At 39.7% G+C, this 19,388-nt stretch overlaps 1 protein-coding gene across 3 annotated transcripts in view; it reads left to right on the top strand.

Moving 5' to 3' along the window:
• Positions 1–19,388, top strand: part of grik5 (glutamate receptor, ionotropic, kainate 5) — an 85,607-nt gene that overhangs the window by 60,155 nt on the left and 6,064 nt on the right. For 2 of the 3 annotated variants that reach the window (XM_071470806.1, XM_071470807.1), the window contains 9 exons: positions 3,714–3,821; positions 8,050–8,253; positions 9,223–9,336; positions 9,941–10,050; positions 10,305–10,478; positions 12,696–12,861; positions 14,232–14,457; positions 17,053–17,181; positions 18,773–18,939. In XM_071470806.1, coding sequence (XP_071326907.1) covers positions 3,714–3,821; positions 8,050–8,253; positions 9,223–9,336; positions 9,941–10,050; positions 10,305–10,478; positions 12,696–12,861; positions 14,232–14,457; positions 17,053–17,181; positions 18,773–18,939 — 1,398 coding nt within the window. The remainder of the gene's footprint in view (positions 1–3,713; positions 3,822–8,049; positions 8,254–9,222; positions 9,337–9,940; positions 10,051–10,304; positions 10,479–12,695; positions 12,862–14,231; positions 14,458–17,052; positions 17,182–18,772; positions 18,940–19,388) is intronic. The other variant, XM_071470808.1, reaches the window with a different exon arrangement.

Here is a 19,388-nt window from a genome sequence, read left to right as displayed (position 1 = left end):
GAATGTATTAACTGCCTGCATAATCCATCAATAGAATTTTAAATGCTAATTTATAGCAGGGCTTTAGTATTGATTCTAGTATTGTGTGTCCCCATCCCTGTTTTTTTATGTTGTTTTTTGGCCAGAACCTTGTTTTTTCTCAGCCACAGCTAGATGTTGACTTGATGTTTTCTGATCTGATAATTGGTATTTCCTTAATGTCTGATTTATTGTCTTTCCATGGATACAAATAATGACATCAATTTGTAGAAATCAGTGTTTGCAACTGGCTCAGTACAGAGTGACCATGTCGACAGACATACGGTCTGTTCGTACTATATACTATATCCTATAATTACGAGGGGTCTTTTTGGAGTTTATTTTATCATTGTCTTGTATAGACCTGGATTTGCTCCAGGCTTGGTTTTGATCTGTATTTGGAATTGGTCTTCACTTGAACGCAGCTGAATCAAGTCATTAAATTTACATAGACTAGAGATTTCTCCTAGTACATCTGCTCCTTTTTAAGAGCAGTTTCTTCATTGTTATTATTATTTACACCTGAGCCTGAGTCCAGCCCCAGTCCAACAATCACTTAGGTTTTAGTTGCATTTAAGGCTGGGCAGTAAATTAATGTCATCATATACTGCTTTTTAATGTTTTGGTACTGTGATAATATGATCATATTGTGTTGTTGTTTTACAAATGTTGTTGTTTGTATGAATCATTACAACAAAACCGTAATTAAAAGCAGTTTAAGGTCAGCCCACATAACGTGCTGAACAACAGCCACTGTGGTCACAAGTGACAATTACAGAATAATTATAAATGCTACGACATACACTCACCAAGCTTTATTAGGAGCACCATACTAGTACTGGGTAGGACCTTTGCCTCAGGAGTTTGCTAACATTAGTTAACATTAGCCACCATAATCTATTGGTTATACCAGACCAATTACATCTGTAACAGTGAGGGTATTGAATGAGCAAAGGTGTACTTAAGACATTATATTGTTAGAGGAAGAGTATGTAATTCCTGCCTCCAGAAATTATACCTTCCTGTCTCAAAGTTTTCGTTCAACACAACATTTCACTCCTTTTCCTGGACCACATCTTTCCTGTTAGTCTGGATGTTTAGTTTTTGATCTACCATTTATAATCCTTTGCCCTTAAACAGCCTCAGTTCTTTGTGGCATGGATTCAACAAGATGTTGGAAATGTTTCTTTGAGATTCTGCTCCATGTTGTCATGATTGCATCACATCATTTCTGCAGATTTGTCAGCTGCACATTGATGCTGCCAGTCTCTGTTCTACCGCACCACAAAGCTGTTGTACTGAATTCAGTCCTGGTGACTGGGGAGGACACAGAGTACACAGAACTCATTGTCATGGTCATGAAACCAGTTAGAAATGACTTTTAGTTTGTGACATGGTGCATTATCATGCTGGAAGTAGCCATTAGAAGGTTGGTAATTGTGGCTATTAATGGATGCACATGGTCGGCAACAATACTCTGACTGTGGTGTTCAAATGATGATTGATTGGTGTTCAGGGTCTCAAAGTGTGCCAAAAAACATTCCCCACACCATTACACCACCACCACCACCAGCCTGGACTGTTGGGTCCTTGTATTCATGCTGTTGACACCAAATTCTGACTCTATCACCTGCTGCCTCAGCAGAAATCCAGAATTACTGGACCAGGCTACTTTTTCCAGTCTTCAGCTGTCAAGTTATGGTTATGATTTCTGTTCTTGGCTGACAGGAGTGGAGCCTGACATGGTCTTTTGCTATTGTAGCTCATCCACCTCAAGGGTCAATGTGGTGAGAATTCTGAGATGCTTTTCTGCTCACCACAGTTGTAAACAGTGGTTATCTGAGTTACTGTAGCCTTTCTGTCAGCTTCAATTAGGCCAGTCTCCTCTGACCTCTCTCATCAACAAGGAGTTTCCATCTGTAGAACTGTCACTCATTGGATGTTTTTTTGTCTTTCCCACCAGTCTGAGTAAAAACTCTAGAGACTGTTGTGTGTCAAAATCCCAGGAGATCAGCAGTTTCAGAAATACTCAGACCAACAATCAGTCAAAGTCAGTGAGATCTCATGTTGTGATGTTTGATTTGAACATTAACTCAAACTCCTGACCTGTATCCTTTTATGCATTGCACTGCTGCTACATAATTGGCTAATTGGATAATGGCGTGAATAAGCAGGTGTAAAGGTGTTTCTAATAAAGTGAGTGCAGAGTAATAATAGCACAAGTCATACACTCACTGAAGCAGTGTCAGTTACACAGCAATATCTTTTTTGAAGTTTGCTAACATTAGTAAACATTAGCCACCATAAGCTCTTGGTCATACCAGGCCAATTACGTCTGTAACAGTGAGGGTATTGAACTGATCAAAGGTGTCAATTACTGAAGACATTATGTTGAGGAATAGTATGTAATTTCTGCCCTCAGAAATGATACCTTCCTGCTTTGAAGTTTAGTTCAACACATCTCATTCATTTTCCTGGACCAGATCTTTCCTATTAGTCTTGGTGTTTATTTTTGATCTACCAGTTATTAGCTACAACACATTTGTTAAGGGTAGTTGGACAATTTGTGGAACCAAAATAAAATATTGACAGACCCAGCCAACGAGGAGTTTAGCACCGTTTTGGTTCATTATTCTGTCAAAGACTCCTCTGATGAGCGTTAGAAGGAAGGTGAGGGAAGATAGGGATCAAAATACATTTTCCCTGCATTTCAAGATTAAATGAAGCATAAGTACACACATCACTGCAGATCCAGACCGAGGGAACTGTGTTGCGGTTCACTGACTGAAAGAAACACTATCTCTTCACCTTCGCTTAATATGTCTTCTTGGGCTCTAATACAGGCCAGCTGCATCCTATGTTAACACTAAATGCCACCTGATAACCAGAGTTAAATCCAAACTTTATCTCCGTGTGAGAATTGCGTTGTGATAATTAACATTTTAACTCTGTCCACCTCTCTGTGCAGCAGCACCCACTCTGTAGAGAGGCTGCGGTGGTTCAGAGAAAAAAAAACCCACTCTTAAATGTCATGGCAGGATAAAGAGTGTCATAGAAAAACTGTGATTCTGTCTGAGGAGTCATTACCTCTCCTCTGACCTATTGAAAGATGCACAGTAATATCTTCCTGAGAAATGTCTCTGCAAGCTGTGGTTCCACCTATGCACACCGCTTAGGTCATAATCACACATTTATAAACCTAAGTGACTTTACTGTCTCCATAAAATGGAAATATGTGCGCTGTTTTTTTTGCAATTTAAGAAAGGTGTAAGCAAAGGAAAATAGACATGGCAGTGAAGCTCCTTATCATGAATGCTTTTCATTACCGTCTTTGCAATCTTGTCCCAGCTCATTGCTCCGCTTGTAAACATTTGTTTTTTTGTTGTTTTTTTTTACAGTGGTGCGTGTTACTGCAGGTTCGCCTATGGCTCCAATGAGAACAATTAACTCAATGAATGTATGCATACAGCATGTAACAATATGGATACCAAAGCAAAGCAGGAAATATTAAGCATGCAACGATACTCTATGAAGTAGATCAATAGGGTTAATGTACTCGCTGCAATACTTATTTTCTATAGATGGTGTGCAGCCTGCTGCAACAGTAAAACAGTTTCAGTGAAGTTAGAGCTTAACAGTACATTATTTATCCCACAATAGCCATTGATTTTCTCTCACTTTCTCTTCTCTGTTAGATTGGGACCTGGTACTCCAACAACACCCTGATAATGAATTCCACCAGTCTGGATATTAATGTCTCAGAGACGCTGGCAAACAAGACCCTCATTGTCACCACCATACTGGTAAGGTCGCACCCCTCTCTTCTGGACTACAACACGAGTGAGGTCAGAGTTGTTTTTGTGTTGCTTTGCAGCCTGTGCCGCAGCTCATGCTGTGTTGTGGTCTGTTTCTGCTAATTCTGCTGTCACTGTAGCTGTCATAGAAACTGACAGAGCACTGAGAGAGACGTGTTACTAAATTCAAACTGGCAAAATCCTGGTCCTCTGATAATGTCGAAATATGAGAAGTTGTCTCCTTGTGGTTTCCATATGAGTAATGTCATCTCAGAAAATCAATAAATCTCTTGCATGATGCTGCTCCATCATCTTCAGGTTGAATTGAATGTGTAAAAACAACCTGATTCAGTAAATCCCCTGCACCACAATATGTTATAAAACATCATCACGGTGACAATCCTTTTTACAAGACATCTTAAATCTTAAATAGGACAATCCTTTAGATTATTAACTAGAGGGGTCCCATATGTTTTTTTCTGTTGTGGCAAGCATATATATACATATTTTGCAGCCAACCAAGCTGTTTTGCTACCTTCTCCCAAGAAGTTTACCCGTGATTGTGCGGTGGGGGATTTCTAGACATGATTCTAGCTTTGTGAGGGATTCTTCCTTTGGCTAAATATATTTGGTGCAGTCAGTGAAGAAGATTACAGTGAGAACACAGCCTGTCTTTTCTTCAAACCCAGGTCTATTTCAGTGGCCAGTCTGTGGTCACTGAGTCTGTCTTTTTTGACTCTTATCTACTTCTGCATTTTGCACCAGCCATTTTCTGTCTTTTAAAGGAGCACTTCGGCACTTTAGTACTGGACATCCATAACACCAGGGGTGTCTCACAAGAGAAAGATTACATAAATGGTCTAAACTGATTCTGCCAAGACCAAGATATCCTATATTATGTTGGTCAAGCTCGAAAAAATCTGAATTGTACGACTCCCATGATGCATCTCTGTATTGTCATTCTGTTACTGTCTCACTGCCATATCTTTAAAATGAAGTGTTACCAGTTTACAGGCTTTCAAGCACAACTGTTAACAGACTGAGTAGCACACACACTATGACTAGATGTCACCTCCTCCAGGAAATACAAGTCACGTTGTATTACTGATGGATTTATTTGTCTTAATTGCTCTTCAGTCAACATCACTGTTATCAAATCTACTGTCAAACTGTTCAAATACATGACAGTATCCATAACAAGCACAGATTCACATCACAGGCAAACTGTAGAGACCTAACCATAAGTATGCATGATGAAAGACACAATACGTATATAAACGTACCTCGCTGGCTTCACACAGCCAAGATGGAATGAGTCCACTTGAACAAACATAATATCAAACTCTTAAGCAGAGGATAAAACTTCTGCTTCATGTGTCTTCTAAGAGGAAAGTGCAACATACAACGTGTTCCTGTGTAGTGTTAATACAAAACAAATCAATTTTCATTATAATAAATCATATAAATGACAATCATGTTTTCTGTATGCAGAAACCACTAAAATCCTGTACTGCACACCATTTTATTTTTATAAAGCTCTAGATTTGGAAGAAAGTGCAAAATTTCTAAATGAGAGTGACAACTCTACCACTACTCGACATTAAGATATTAAGAATAATATAAGGCATGGAAGCCTTTTTCTGTCATTGTTATAGGCCGAAAAGGGTATGCGGGATAACTAGAAGGAACTTAAAAATGTAAATCGAAACACCTTAATGTATTATTATTTAGTGTATAAAATACCAATGCCCTACCATGTTTCCGTCATATATAAATACACATAGTTAAAGGCATTGTTTTACCTCCACGACAAAAAACACAGAAGCAGGGTCTTCCCTTATTACCTCCACTTATGTGTGTCCCAGCCTCTAAAATATTGATTAGAGTAAAGAAATAAAGGTTTTCTGTAGGCTCATTTTAATATAGGTCGTTAATGCAAGCTATATTTTTTACTATCAGGGCCTCATTATAGAAAAAGGCATTAACTCTGATAGATGCTATATTCAGTTTAGTGGTTACATTTTACATTCTGTATTTAAAAATATATATAAAAAAAACAATTCAACTTCATTGAAAATGATGTGCAAAGTAGGTAATTATGTACTAGAAATTACACGATGAAACCTATTATCCTTTAACCGAATAACACACATGTACGCACGCATGTACCCAATTACAACAGGTGATTGGGTACATGCTTGTTGTTTTCTTAACAACAAGTAAGGGCCCTTACTAATTATTTGGACATGTTTCAACATGACATGCATATCAGTACAATTTCTATATATAGCTTCTCAATGTGCACATGTATAAACATATCCAACCTTTTATGTGTAAATACATTTAGATACTCCCACTGGAGCTTGAGAGGGCCATTTAGGATACCCTGTATTCCTCCTTATTGCAGTTTTTATCAAAATATTCCACTTATTTTCAATTTCCAGGACCTTATTGGAGACACAGTTCCCATCTCAAATTCCCTCTATTCCAATTAACATACTGAAAACATGCTTTTCCTTTATTTCTTACAATTGCTTTGACACAGGAATTCAAAAAGCATAGAGATACAGCAGAGAAAAAAAAAATGTAATCCTTATATGGACTTTTTTTCTCCCATTGGTAAAATATCTCTCAAATCGGTGTCTTTTTTATATGAAGTAAAAACAGAAGGTTATTGGCACTCTATACCCTTAATAATTCAACATCAAGTAATTTCCATGTACATTTTTATTTTCCTACTAAACCATTTTGGTCCTATGAAAATTTTACCATGCCTCCTCTTCATACCAATTGGTGACAGAGACCTTTGTGGCAGAGATGTTTGTAGTACCTTCAACATCACTGTCCCTAATGATTTTTGCATATTTTTCAAATCCAGTGCCTTATAAAAAATTAAATTTTAATGGTTTCAGCATACAGAAAACATGTTTGTCTTCCATGCTTCCAAGTGTGGTGAGGCAAGTGACAATAGCCTAGTTGTCAAGTTATGAATGTCCAAACATGGCTGCCCAGATAAAGTGCTTTTGAGGCTTGAAAAAATAAATAATATGAAGAGCTAAAAAATAATAAAACTGGATTTTAACTGAAAATTTTTATAGGCCTTGGTTTTGGGACCTATGCATAATAGACAAGGTTCGAACTAAATCTGAGAAGCTGCTGCAACAATCTCATCTCATTTGTCACGGTTTTGGCCCTAATGTGTAAAATTAGTGGAGTTCCCATTTCTACATTACATTTAATTTGAGTAGAGACTCAAAATGCTGAGAGAGTTAAATTTGAAAGAAAGGGGACACTGTCCTTTACAAAAACACCAATAAATGTTAATAGCATCTTGTGCAGATATCAATATCAATATTGCTATTCAATATTTTGGGAAATACACATATTTACTTTCTCGCAGAGAGTCAGATGAGAAGATCAATACAACTGTCATGTCTGTAAAGTAAATATGAGACAACAGCCGGTAGAGAGTTAGTTTAGTATTGCACAAAGACTGGACTGTACAAATTAAACAGCAAGCTACTGAACAACGTGTCAATTTGTGAACATTGGATTCATTTAATCTATTATTGACATAACATGATTTTTTTACAGTAGTTTTTGAAACATTGAGCCTTAAAGGTTCCCAAATGAGATTTCCATGTTGTGATTATAAAGCAGGTCTAGGTGCTTTATTAATACTGTGAAAGTATCAAAACACTCAATCCATGGAGAAATACACAACACCTGTATTCAGAAAATGTGCCTTAAAACGAGTCATGAGAACATCCGTAATTTTGTGATGTCACAATGATCTAGTCATTGCCCTCAGCCATGCCCTGAGCAGGGCCCACCTGCACACACCATCCATTTTTTGTGTTTGGTGTTCTAACTTGTATTAACAACACAAGACCATGAGGTCATTCTGGTGCAGAGCTAGCAAGCTATAAGACAGGAAACAGTAGAGGAAAAGCTATACAATCATTGGATGTCAGGAAGCCAATATATCATTGCTGAAATACTGGAGGTTGGCCTAGTAATGAAACAGTCAGCCAATCAGAGGAGAGGTGCAGAGACTGACACAAAATGCCCTGTTCATGCTTGAGCTCCAGACAGAAGCGTGAGAAAGAGGATGTAAAATTATATTTAGATGTGAAAAAGCGTAAAATATGGAACCTTTGAAATTCAGTTAATAATCTCTGCTTAGACTAAATATTCATAGTTTTGATTGAGACTCCTTATCTGTCCCCATATTCAGGAGAACCCATACGTGATGCGGAAGGACAACTACCAGGACTTCCAGGGTAACGACCAGTATGAGGGTTTCTGCGTCGACATGCTTAGGGAGCTGGCAGACATCTTGAAATTCTCCTTCAAGATCAAGCTGGTGGATGATGGGCTGTATGGGGCTCCAGAGCCCAACGGCTCTTGGACTGGCATGGTTGGAGAGCTAATCAACAGGGTGAGTAGTCTCTGTCTCCCTGCCCCCTGTCTCTGTGTCTCACACGCACACTAGAAACACACAAAAACTCTCAAATTTTCTAACCAGTGTCTCTACAAACAGAAACTTAAAAAACACACATACACACACACACACACTGATGTATGCTTGTACCCACCCACACACACACACACACTCACACTGTAGCCCCAAACCACAACTCTGCTGTAACTTCCCATGTCTCAAATTGCCCTCAGAGGGGAGTAAGACTCTTATCTAGGACAAAAGCTGACTTGATAATTCCCCAAAAGAGAGTGGTAGCATTGCCTAAAATTGTCTGCACCATCTTTCCTCATAGTAAACCATCCCTATCCCAGCCTGTCCCCCCTCTTTCTCCCCATGTCCAGGCCTCGTGCGCCTCTGACATACACTCTGGTTGAAGCAGGCTAATGAGAGTCCCTCTCTGCTTAATTACCATACGGTACACTTCAATTACCAGACTGTGGTCCCTGTGTGGGGCCAGCCACACTGGTGCTCCCCCAGCTCTCCACGCTTCTCTCCCTCCCTGCCCTCCCCCACTGCCTGATCACTCAGCTCTAATTAGTGGCCCATGTTCATCAATTAGCTTTTAATGGAAGAGATGGAGGGGAGGCAGAGCGACCAGAGACCTGCAAGGTGTTATACAGGTGGAAAGACCATCCACCCAGTGCTTACTTGTAATTAACCTCATTTGGACGTGAATAATGTGTGTGTGCCAGAGGTAAAGAGACAGAGTACACGTCTGTATGTTTTGTGCACAGTCAATCTTTTCATGTTTCATTTGGTAAAACAGTTTTTTTGTTCCAAACAGAGCTGTTACAGTATGTACCACATGCAGCATCAAGTGTCTATTTTTGCACAGTTACCTGACCACTCGTGGTTCTTCTCTGTCCTTCTCTCGCCGCTTCTGTTATCTATCCATCTGCCTATCTATCTCTGTCAATCTTACAGAAAGCAGACCTGGCCGTGGCGGGCTTCACCATCACGTCAGAAAGAGAGAAAGTTATCGACTTCTCTAAGCCGTTCATGACTCTGGGGATCAGCATCTTGTACAGAGTTCAGCTGGTGAGGCTGTTATCTAGGGCTGTAGGGCTCCCACTGGGTCATACCAACTACAGATCTTGTATTGGATTTAATTTTCTTTTGTTTGCACTGCTTTTAAGCCAACACGGTCCTACAGAAGAACGACAGGCTACACTTGTCAGATGAAGCTTAAGGAATCAGACGGCTTATTGCATAAGAGTTGATCTCATCTTTTGAAACTGAGGACGGTTTTTGTGTAATATGCTGCATGCTGCATTCACTGTGTCCACTGTGAAATTTATAGGTGTAATTTAAATTTCTCAATACGTCAGTGCTCTGTAACTGGGTAACTGTGGCAGCTTTACATTGCTAATGAGGTTTTGGTTCTAAGCCAAGTATGCTTCAGCATTAGGCATTGTGAAACAGAGCGTTTATGGATTGTAGCATTAGCGTATCAAAGCACTGCAGACTTACAGTGAGCGTGCCGTGAAGGACACTGCCCTCCTGTGGTGCAAAAGGGACATTTACTGACAACTAAGACATGATGCCTTTAATAACACAGTGTACCTTCCTGTCTGTCTGTCACTATCTACCTATGTCTCTTTATCGTCCTATTTCTTCTTTCTTTTTTTTTTCTTTGTACCAGGGTCGGAAGCCGGGTTACTTCTCCTTCCTCGATCCCTTCTCTCCGGCTGTCTGGCTCTTCATGCTGCTTGCCTACCTGGCTGTCAGCTGCGTGCTCTTCCTGGCTGCAAGGTCAATACGTTACATCACACACTGTACTGATAATCTGCAGCTCACATCTGTGAGCTACATCTATCACCATTTATCTTGTTAAACACGGGTTGCCTGTCACATATTGGAATTTTTTACCTTAGACGACCTCCTGCAGACAGTTTGACAGCGATCGGATGACTGATTGATGGTGACTTGAATGATATGACAAAAGTACATTACTGTACTTTAGTTTGACCTAAAGGTCGTTCACTGTGTCCTTGTTTTCCCGCCAGGCTGAGCCCATACGAGTGGTACAACCCTCACCCATGTCTGCGAGAGCGCAGGGACATGCTGGAGAACCAGTACACCCTGGGAAACAGCCTGTGGTTCCCTGTTGGAGGCTTCATGCAGCAGGGATCTGAGATAATGCCCAGAGCCCTGTCTACCAGATGTGTTAGTGGGGTGTGGTAAGTTACAGAAAAGCTGAATGTGTTTGTGTGCTGGACAGTTAAAAGCCCTCTTCCACTAAAAAATGAGTTTGGCTCATTGTTACTTAACTTGGATGTTTCCCCTTCACTATGTAAAATAATGTATGTACACGAGTTTGACACCAGAATGTTGTTTTCACATTTATGTGTGAAAGGTAGAAAGTTTCCCTGTGTTCATCTTTAAGTGTACAGGCCTGATTTGTGATATTACATCTAGGTTGGAAGCTAATATTTGTCCAATATGCAGCTTCACACTGCGTAATGTGGAAATGTTTTCACATTACAGTGGACATTCACCAAGGATGGACATATTTGCATATTCATAGATTTGTGTTTTTCAATGAAGGAAAAGAGCTCCCTGTGCTTTTTTTTTGTTTTTTTGTTATTTTTATAATAGATTTTAACTAGTTTATAGATTTTTTTTTTCTTTGACAGAGACAAATTATTATTCAAAGAAGTGTGTTTTTATATATCTGTAAACACTTCTGGAGGGGACCTTTAAACTTCTGACTAATGTAAAATGGTGCTTTATGATGCTATATTCAATATACATGTTGGCATAATAATAATGCCATAAACAAAAAGAGAAACAAGGAAATGCTGAATGGTGAAAACAGTAATGTTAAAATATTAATACAATAGTAATAAAACTGAAGTAAAAACGCAGTAAAACGATAAAAGGGCTAGTAGACAGTAAAATTCAAGGCAGTAAATACAGATTGCGCCACATTTGTAAAAAGCTGCTTCCTCTTTAGACGTGCTTTAAAGTAAATCGGCTACCTCATTTCTTAATCAAAAACCTGCATTTGTCCTTGAGCTTGCTTCTCTAGTACATCTGCTGTGTAAGATAATGACATTTACTTTTTGTGTTTTAGGCATACAGCTGACACATAGCTCATAAGTTTCAGTGTCTAACCACCAGCTCTTCATGCAAACAATGAAAATGCTAAGCTCACAGAAATACTAGCCTGATGAGATTCCTGTGGCAACAGAGTGACTGTGAAAGAGACATGTGCTGAGCAAGAAATAATAATCGCTAAGAGCAAAGGAGATAAAGGGTAGAGGAAGACAGGAAGAGCAAATTACACTGAGTTGAGCAAGATATGGGATAGGGGTTATTATTAAGTGTGAGTACATGATGTTCTTCTCTAGGAAAGTTTTTAGACGTGCAGCAAAGGTCAGAAGAGACTCCCATCCTCATGGTTGTAGGTGTAGAGTATATTCTGTGGCGATGTGACGATATTTATGCTGAGATGATATAAATCAGAGAAGTTCAGCTATTTCTCTGTACTGTTTATACTGAGATATCTGTCCCTTTAAAATTTCTTGTCTGTTTGGTTCATTGTTGCAAATCAATGAGCACAGTTGATTCATGGAAATACTGGATTTTTGCATGATCTTCGCATCAGTTTGATAGAATATCTTGATGTGTCTGGTATTTCTTGTATTCATTTTCAGCATTAGCTAAAAACAAATTTTCAAATATAACAACAGCAACATCTTCAGCAATTTCCAAACAGTCTCTCAATTGTCATGAGTCTAGAATACAGCACTTTGCAAAATCTTAGGTACTATGAGTAAATAATGCCGTGAATAAGATTTATTCATCAATTACCATCATAGAAAGTGCAGTAAATAGAAGAAAACTCAGTCTAATCAAATCAATATTTGCTGGGACCACCTTTAGCACTAATTCTCCACAGTTTTCCCAAGGTTCTTTGCAGGTAAGTTGTTTCAAGCATCTTGGAGAACTTGCCACCAGTTGTTCTGTGGATTTAGACTGTCTCAGTGTCTTCTATCTCTTCATGTAATTCCAGACTGACTCCATGATGTTTAGATCAGGGCTCTGTGGAGGACAGACCATCTGCTATAGGACTCTTTGTTCTCCTTGTCACTAAAGATAGTCCTTTATGAAACTGGTTGTATGTCTGGGCTCCTTGTTATACTATAAAATGAATTAGAGACTGATCAGACACCTCGCTGATTGTATTGCATGATGAATAAGAATCTAAATATCTCAAGTGTGTAAAACCTTTGGTTTAGCCTTTATCAAATGTTCCAGGAACGTTTCTGGAAGGTTATTTCTGTAGAATGTTCAGAGAACCTTAGAAATGACATATATAGGTAATTTTATTCATGACACTCATTCCTGCTCATCCTTTTTGCTTAATTCCTTCCCCTGTCTCCTCCTCACAGGTGGGCGTTCACCCTGATCATCATCTCCTCCTACACAGCCAACCTGGCGGCCTTCCTGACCGTCCAGAGGATGGAGGTTCCCATCGAGTCCCCGGACGACTTGGCTGACCAGACCAACATCGAGTACGGCACCATCCATGGAGGCAGCACCATGACCTTCTTCATGGTATGACGCACTGCAAGTGAAGCTCAGATTTGTCTTTGTGTTTGGGATTTTTGAATGGTTATATGTGTATGTGAGGATGTTAAATTATGTTTGTGATTGCAGTTGGATTTACTCTAGAATCTGACAATTTCCGGAAACTCTGTTATAGCAAGCATAAAAAAAGTTTTTGTGTTTGTGTGATTTAGTCTTTATTTCTGGGCCTGGAGTGAATGGTTTCCTCATATTTGCTACTATATCTCTGAGTTCCTCTATTGTTTTCTTTATGGCTGTTTGTGTCTGTGTTAAGAGGCTGACTGCCTGTGTTTGCTTATGAGAGCACTTCCGGCATCTGTGTTGGCATCTGTGTTTGTCACAGAGCGTGTACGTGTGTGTTTGTGTGTGTGTGTGTGTTTTGTCTTTGTGTGTAGGTATGTTTGCGTGTGGGAGGGTGTGTAGGTGAGTGTTAAAAAAAATAAAGTATTTGTTTATTTGTGTGCATGTATGGGGAATGGCTACATGCCAATTTGTGAGTGTGTGTATGTGAGTGTGTGTGTTTTGCATTCTCCTGTTGAGTGGTCTGTGTTTGCCTACATAAGCCAGTTTCATTGCTACAGTACATTACCCCACTCAATGCCTAATCCACACACACCCACATGCGCACACATACAATACGCACAGATGCCACCCTCCTTACACACAATGCACAGATACAACATGTAATTGTACACTTCAAATACTTAATCCTGTTTTAGAGCTTGCTCTGTTTTGCTAAGTGCTGAACCACCTCCTGTGTGTTGATTTACCTCCATCTGTATGAAAGGTGATGCATCAGCTATGCCATGAGCGAATAATCTGTTGCCTTGATTCACCTCGCTTTTTTTTCCCTCTCCTCTCCTCTCTCCTTTTTCTCTCTATTTGCCATTGATGTTTTACTCGGCTTGTCATTATTCACACTGGATTTTCTGATCCACGTGTATTTCCCTCCCCTCTTTATCTGGGATGCATCACTCTCTTTCTCTCTCTCTCTCTCTCTCTGTCTCACCTCTCTCTTTCTCTCTCTCTCTCTGTCTCGCCTCTCTCTTTCTCTCTCTCTCTCTCTCTCTGTCTCACCTCTCTCTTTCTCTCTCTCTCTCTGTCTCGCCTCTCTCTTTCTCTCTCTCTCTCTCTCTCTCTCTCTCTCTGTCTCACCTCTCTCTTTCTCTCTCTCTCTCCCTGTCTTGCCTCTCTCTCTCTCTCTCTCTCTCTCTCTCACTGTCTGATTTTCCTTCTTTTTTTCCAACCTTCATTTGATTTCTGCTTCAAAGACAGATGATAGGACATATTGGAGGCTCATACAGTCAAATCTGTAGTCAGTGTTGAATTTCCATTGTTGTCTTTTCGTTCCTCTGCAGAACTCTCGTTACCAGACCTACCAGCGGATGTGGAACTACATGAACTCTAAGCAGCCCAGTGTATTTGTGAAAAGCACAGAGGAGGGCATCGCCCGCGTGCTCAACTCCAAATATGCCTTCCTGATGGAGAGCACCATGAATGAGTACCACCGCGGCCTCAACTGTAATCTCACACAGATAGGAGGCCTGCTGGACACCAAGGGCTACGGCATTGGCATGCCACTGGGTAATAATACATATTTGTAATTTTTCAAACAAAACATACATTAGAAAGTTCTGTTAAATTCTTTCTTTTTTTTATAACATAGTAATAAGACTTATACAGTATATACATACATATATATCCAGTATGCTCTTACATTTGATGAGTTACTTTGATTTTATTACATTCTGAGTTGCTACTATGTCATACAAACAAGTAAAGGAAACAAAAAAGGAAATTGATGAGTGCATACAGTTTAAAATATGATAATGAATGATTATTTGAGAAGGCCTGTGAGAAGTTGTTGAGGAGACTAGAACATCAATATTGATTTAATCAGGGTCAATTGTTTTTCAAGCAGGGCATTCAGGCCTCGATGAAAACATTCAATCACTTTTTGTCTTTTTGCCTCTGCTGACTTGCCTGAAGATCTGATGCTGGGATTGGCCTCATCAGGGGTTCAAAGGTCACAGAAGGTCACAAATATAGCTGGCATGCCTTTCATTAGAGCGATGATTTATCAATAAAGGCGAGAAAATAACTGGGAACTTGACAAAAGGTAACCAGTGTTAGGAAACCACAAGTAATGTAACACTGACCCTTTTTTCCAAACACTGCTGCAGTATTTAGTGTAGCTGTGCCATAAATGAGGGCAAAGGAATAGGTTGTAGCAATAATTAAAGCAGGAACATACAAATGTTCGGTTTGGCTTGGTGAGTTACACATCCAGTAGTTGAAGAAAACATTGAAAGAGCAATAGTTGTGAGATGCTACTCAAGCTTTAAACAATAATCAGAAATATAATCTAAAGCAGTGGCTCCCAGCCTTCTGTGTTTGCGATCCCTTAATACGAAGCAACATCTACTTGTAGCCACCCATCACAGGGTGCATACTGCATGTTTGAACTGTGTTGAATCAAAGAGTGACTTCTTCTCATTAGACTGTTTGATTTGAGGCCCAGAGAGATAGACACAGCACACACAGTATTTCACAAGAAAAGAAAAAAAAAAACACAAGATAAAAACCAAAGTTTGGTGAAAGTCTGAAAACTAAACAAGAAAAATCAATAGCAGAATTTTGATTCTCTTATTTCCCACCCTGGTAATCATCTCACAGTTGCTGTGTGGAGGTCCTGACCTCTAGACTGAGAGCCACTGTGTTAAAGTATTGATGTTACAGTGATATTCATGTATCCAAGTTCTTGAGCTTTGTTTATCTTCAGAAACATGTCAGACATCCAGCTCTGAGCTTGGTTACAAATGTCACTGGGCTTTTGTTATTGTTTAAAACAATAACACTGCAATGGACAAGGAGTCCAAATTACGCATATGGCTTAAGAGACGGAAGCGACCTAATCAACAGATTTCGAAAGTCAAGATGAGAGCAATTCTAGTCTAGTACCAGGGATGTTAACATGTTTTCTATGCCTCTAATGGTCAGATGGATGGTTGTTAAAAAAATATTGATGACATGAAAGGACTTTCGCTGTAATGTTTATGTGTTCACTGAAACTGGACTCTTGCTATCCTAAAATAGTCATGGACACAATCATTATCCCAGAAGCTATTTATAGATGAGAGTGAAGTAGGTCACCTATAGCCCCAGTGACCTCTTTAAATCTACTGCACTGGTGAACAGGTACAACATATGTAAGTTCTGGCAGAGAAATTGGCATCCTGTGAGTGAGCGTGTTCGACAGGAGGCAGGGTGTTTCAGCATGAATGATGAGGCGTTATCTTGGATCTAAAACGCAAAACCTCATCAGGAAAAAGGATAATAACTCATTAGCTGGGAGAGACAGAAACACCTGCATGAAATCAATTATGCTAAACGGACTCATGTAGTAGACATCCAACTGCATATCAGAAATACACAATGCACAGCAGCTGTAGGTGGTAAAATTCACTCAGAGTGCAGTAGATGCTTATGGAGATAGGAAATCAGGGTCTGCATTGTGGTGGGGGAAAGAAAAAACAATTTTTGAAATGTTGGGAAGTGATTTATAGCATTTCACAGAGGATAACAGCTAGAACAGGTGGTGATCAGGGCAGTTTTCCATGCTGTTTTAGCAGTTTGTTTTAGGGAGCTAGGCTTTATTTATGAAATTTAAAATGATTTTTAAAAATTCAAGAGCAGTGTGTCTTTCAAGAAGCAGTATCCCTGTTACTCTTCACTCTGTCAGCAGTTTTCATAGAGATTGTCTTCTTGCAGTACATAGCTCTAAAGAAAACAGTAGCATAACTGAGAAAATATATTCACAATTTTTGGTGAGCAGAACCTTTAAATCCTACCAGCCTTTTCTACTGTATCTTGTTCATAACGTGCTTCATGTGCTATCTGACCAGCAGCTGTACCACTGGGCTCTGTCTGGATGTAATCTTGCTCTTTATCTCTCACTAATCCTCTCTTTATTCTCACCATAAGATCACTCATAGGCATCTCTACGCTGCAACAGCCACTCTTACTCTGACATTCCTTCGCCTTCCCTCGCCTTTTTCCTCATTTCATGTTTTTCTCCTCTTCTGAAATAAGCCCTCTCTTGACTGGGCTCTTTTTTTTTGTTGCACCTTTTCCAACCCCACCACTCGCTCTTATCCTTGCTTTCTTGTCATTTTCCAGGGTCTCCGTTCAGAGATGAGATCACGCTGGCCATCCTCCAGCTGCAGGAGAATAACAGGCTGGAGATACTGAAGAGGAGGTGGTGGGAGGGAGGCCAGTGTCCCAAAGAGGAGGACCACCGTGCCAAGGGTCAGTTTACCACAGCTGCCTGTCTCCACTCCCTTCTTTTCTCTAATGCTCTCAGTAATAGTCTCCTCACTCCCTGCTACAGTCCAGCTAATGGCTAATGCCTAAACCCATGTCCTTGTGAAGGGTGCTTAGCACAATCTACATCCCCAAATGTCTTCTGTTTGTCTCAGGTGGTATGTAATGGGAATTTTATTAGAAAAAGTTTGTTTATTTATGCATGTTGAATGTTATGTGTGCCTGCATAAATGACAAAGACAATGAAAATGCCTCAGCATTTATGCCACTGCTGTCAATCTCAAGCATTTCAGGGCTCCATAATTCTGGTGCTCACTCAGCGACACTTTATCATATAGGTCATTTAGATTTTTAAATGTAATTTTTTTTTTCAATTGGAAGAGCACTCCTGCAATTTGGTACAGCACTCTCTCAAAGTTGGGACAAATTTTAAGGAGAAATTTGAGGCTGAGAAATTCAGATTTTAGTCCCTAGTATGGGTCAAGGTCCAGAAATACTGGATACTGGGAATAATGAGAGGATTAGTGAGAGATAAAGAGCTAGATTACATCCAGACAGAGCCCAGTGGTACAGCTGCTGGTCAGATAGCATATGAAGCATGTTATAAACAAGATACAGTAGAAAAGGCTGGTAGGATTTAAAGGTTCTGCTCACCAAAAATTGTGGAAAAAAAAAAAAAAAAAATATATATATATATATATATATATATATATATATAATAATGGATACTGAATCTTACACTTCCCATAATGCAACATAACAGCATCTTTTGTCAGACCCTTACCCCTGAGTGATATGGCCCATGTTTATAAAACTCCTTGCACTTTGTAACAATTTGTCTCCAAGCTCATCCCGAGATTTCAAAAGTGATTTCACTTCAATTTTCTCAGATTTAAAGGAATAGTTTGACATTTTTGAAAATACACTTATTTTCTTTCTTGCCAAGAGTTAGTTGAGAAGATCAATTCCACTCTCCTGCCTGTACAATAAATATGAAGCTACAGCTTGTTATCTTAGCTTAGCATACTTAGCTTATCATAAAGACTGGAGATGAGGAAGCAGCTAGCCTGGCTCAGTCTTCAGGTAGCAATTCTAGCTCGCAGCACCACTAAAGCTCACTAATGAGCACATTATATCTATTTTGTTTAATCTGTACAAAAACCAAAGTGTAAAAAAGGAAAAGTTAAAGTTCTCAGGAAGTCACTGCCTCTGGCCAAGAAATAATTCAACCCATAACTCCTTGTAAAGCCAAAACTTAATTAGTGAGCTTTAGCGGCACTGAGAGGCTGAATGTGTTACCTTAGGACAGAGCCAGGCTAACTGTTTCCAGTCTTTAACCAGCTGCTGTCTCTGACTTCATATTTATTGATCTGCTCATCTATGCATATTTCCAAAAATGTTGAACTATTTCTTTAACAGAGCTCTCCCAGAGCCGACAGAGTTCATTGCAGGACAGTTTTTACAGGCTGTGTAACACTCCCAATGAGCAGTAAATCCACTTTGACATGTAAAATGCCCCTTTAGGAATGTTTATGCATGTGTGTGCTGATGTTTGTCTCCTGTGGCCCACCGCCAGGTCTGGGCATGGAGAACATTGGGGGCATCTTCGTGGTGCTGATCTGTGGCCTCATCATTGCCGTGTTTGTGGCCATTATGGAGTTTGTGTGGTCGACACGCCGCTCGGCAGAGACCGATGAGGTATGCCCCCATACCTGCCCTCGCCGACCCCACAGACACACCCCAGTAGGTTCCCATGGCATCCCGCCAACCCTTTTGATTATGTTGTTTTGTGTGTATATTGTGTGTTTGTCTGAGTGGGTAGGTTTTATTCAGCTTTTGCCTCCATTGGTATGTGTTTGTTTGTTTATGTGCGCTAAAACATTTGAGGTTCAATGTGTTATGTGCATGTGAGATGAGAGGAAAGTTGAAAGTGTGCGGCACTGAACTGCTGCTGTTTCCAAAAATGATTAAAAAACAAAACAAGTTGAGAATTTGAGTTCACTTTGCATGTCTCGCCTGTTTTGAAGTCGTTGTGCCTTTTTAGTGTTTGGTGTTTAACAGTATGGCAGTAAGTGTTTGTGAGCTAAACTTGATGGTACGGATAAGCAATATTGAGAAATGCCAATATTTGCTTGCATAAAGAAGTAGTGTGATCTTTTTCCCTGGCATTAAATGTCATGATGTATCTTCTT

Source organism: Trachinotus anak, unplaced genomic scaffold (assembly GCF_046630095.1).
Source record: "Trachinotus anak isolate AG129_WGS33_773 ecotype Australia unplaced genomic scaffold, CSIRO_AGI_Tana_v1 ptg000032l, whole genome shotgun sequence".
In the NCBI taxonomy this organism is placed as follows: domain Eukaryota; kingdom Metazoa; phylum Chordata; class Actinopteri; order Carangiformes; family Carangidae; genus Trachinotus; species Trachinotus anak.
The sequence above is the reverse complement of the archived record's forward strand: the minus strand, read 5'-3'. Positions and strand labels throughout refer to the sequence as shown.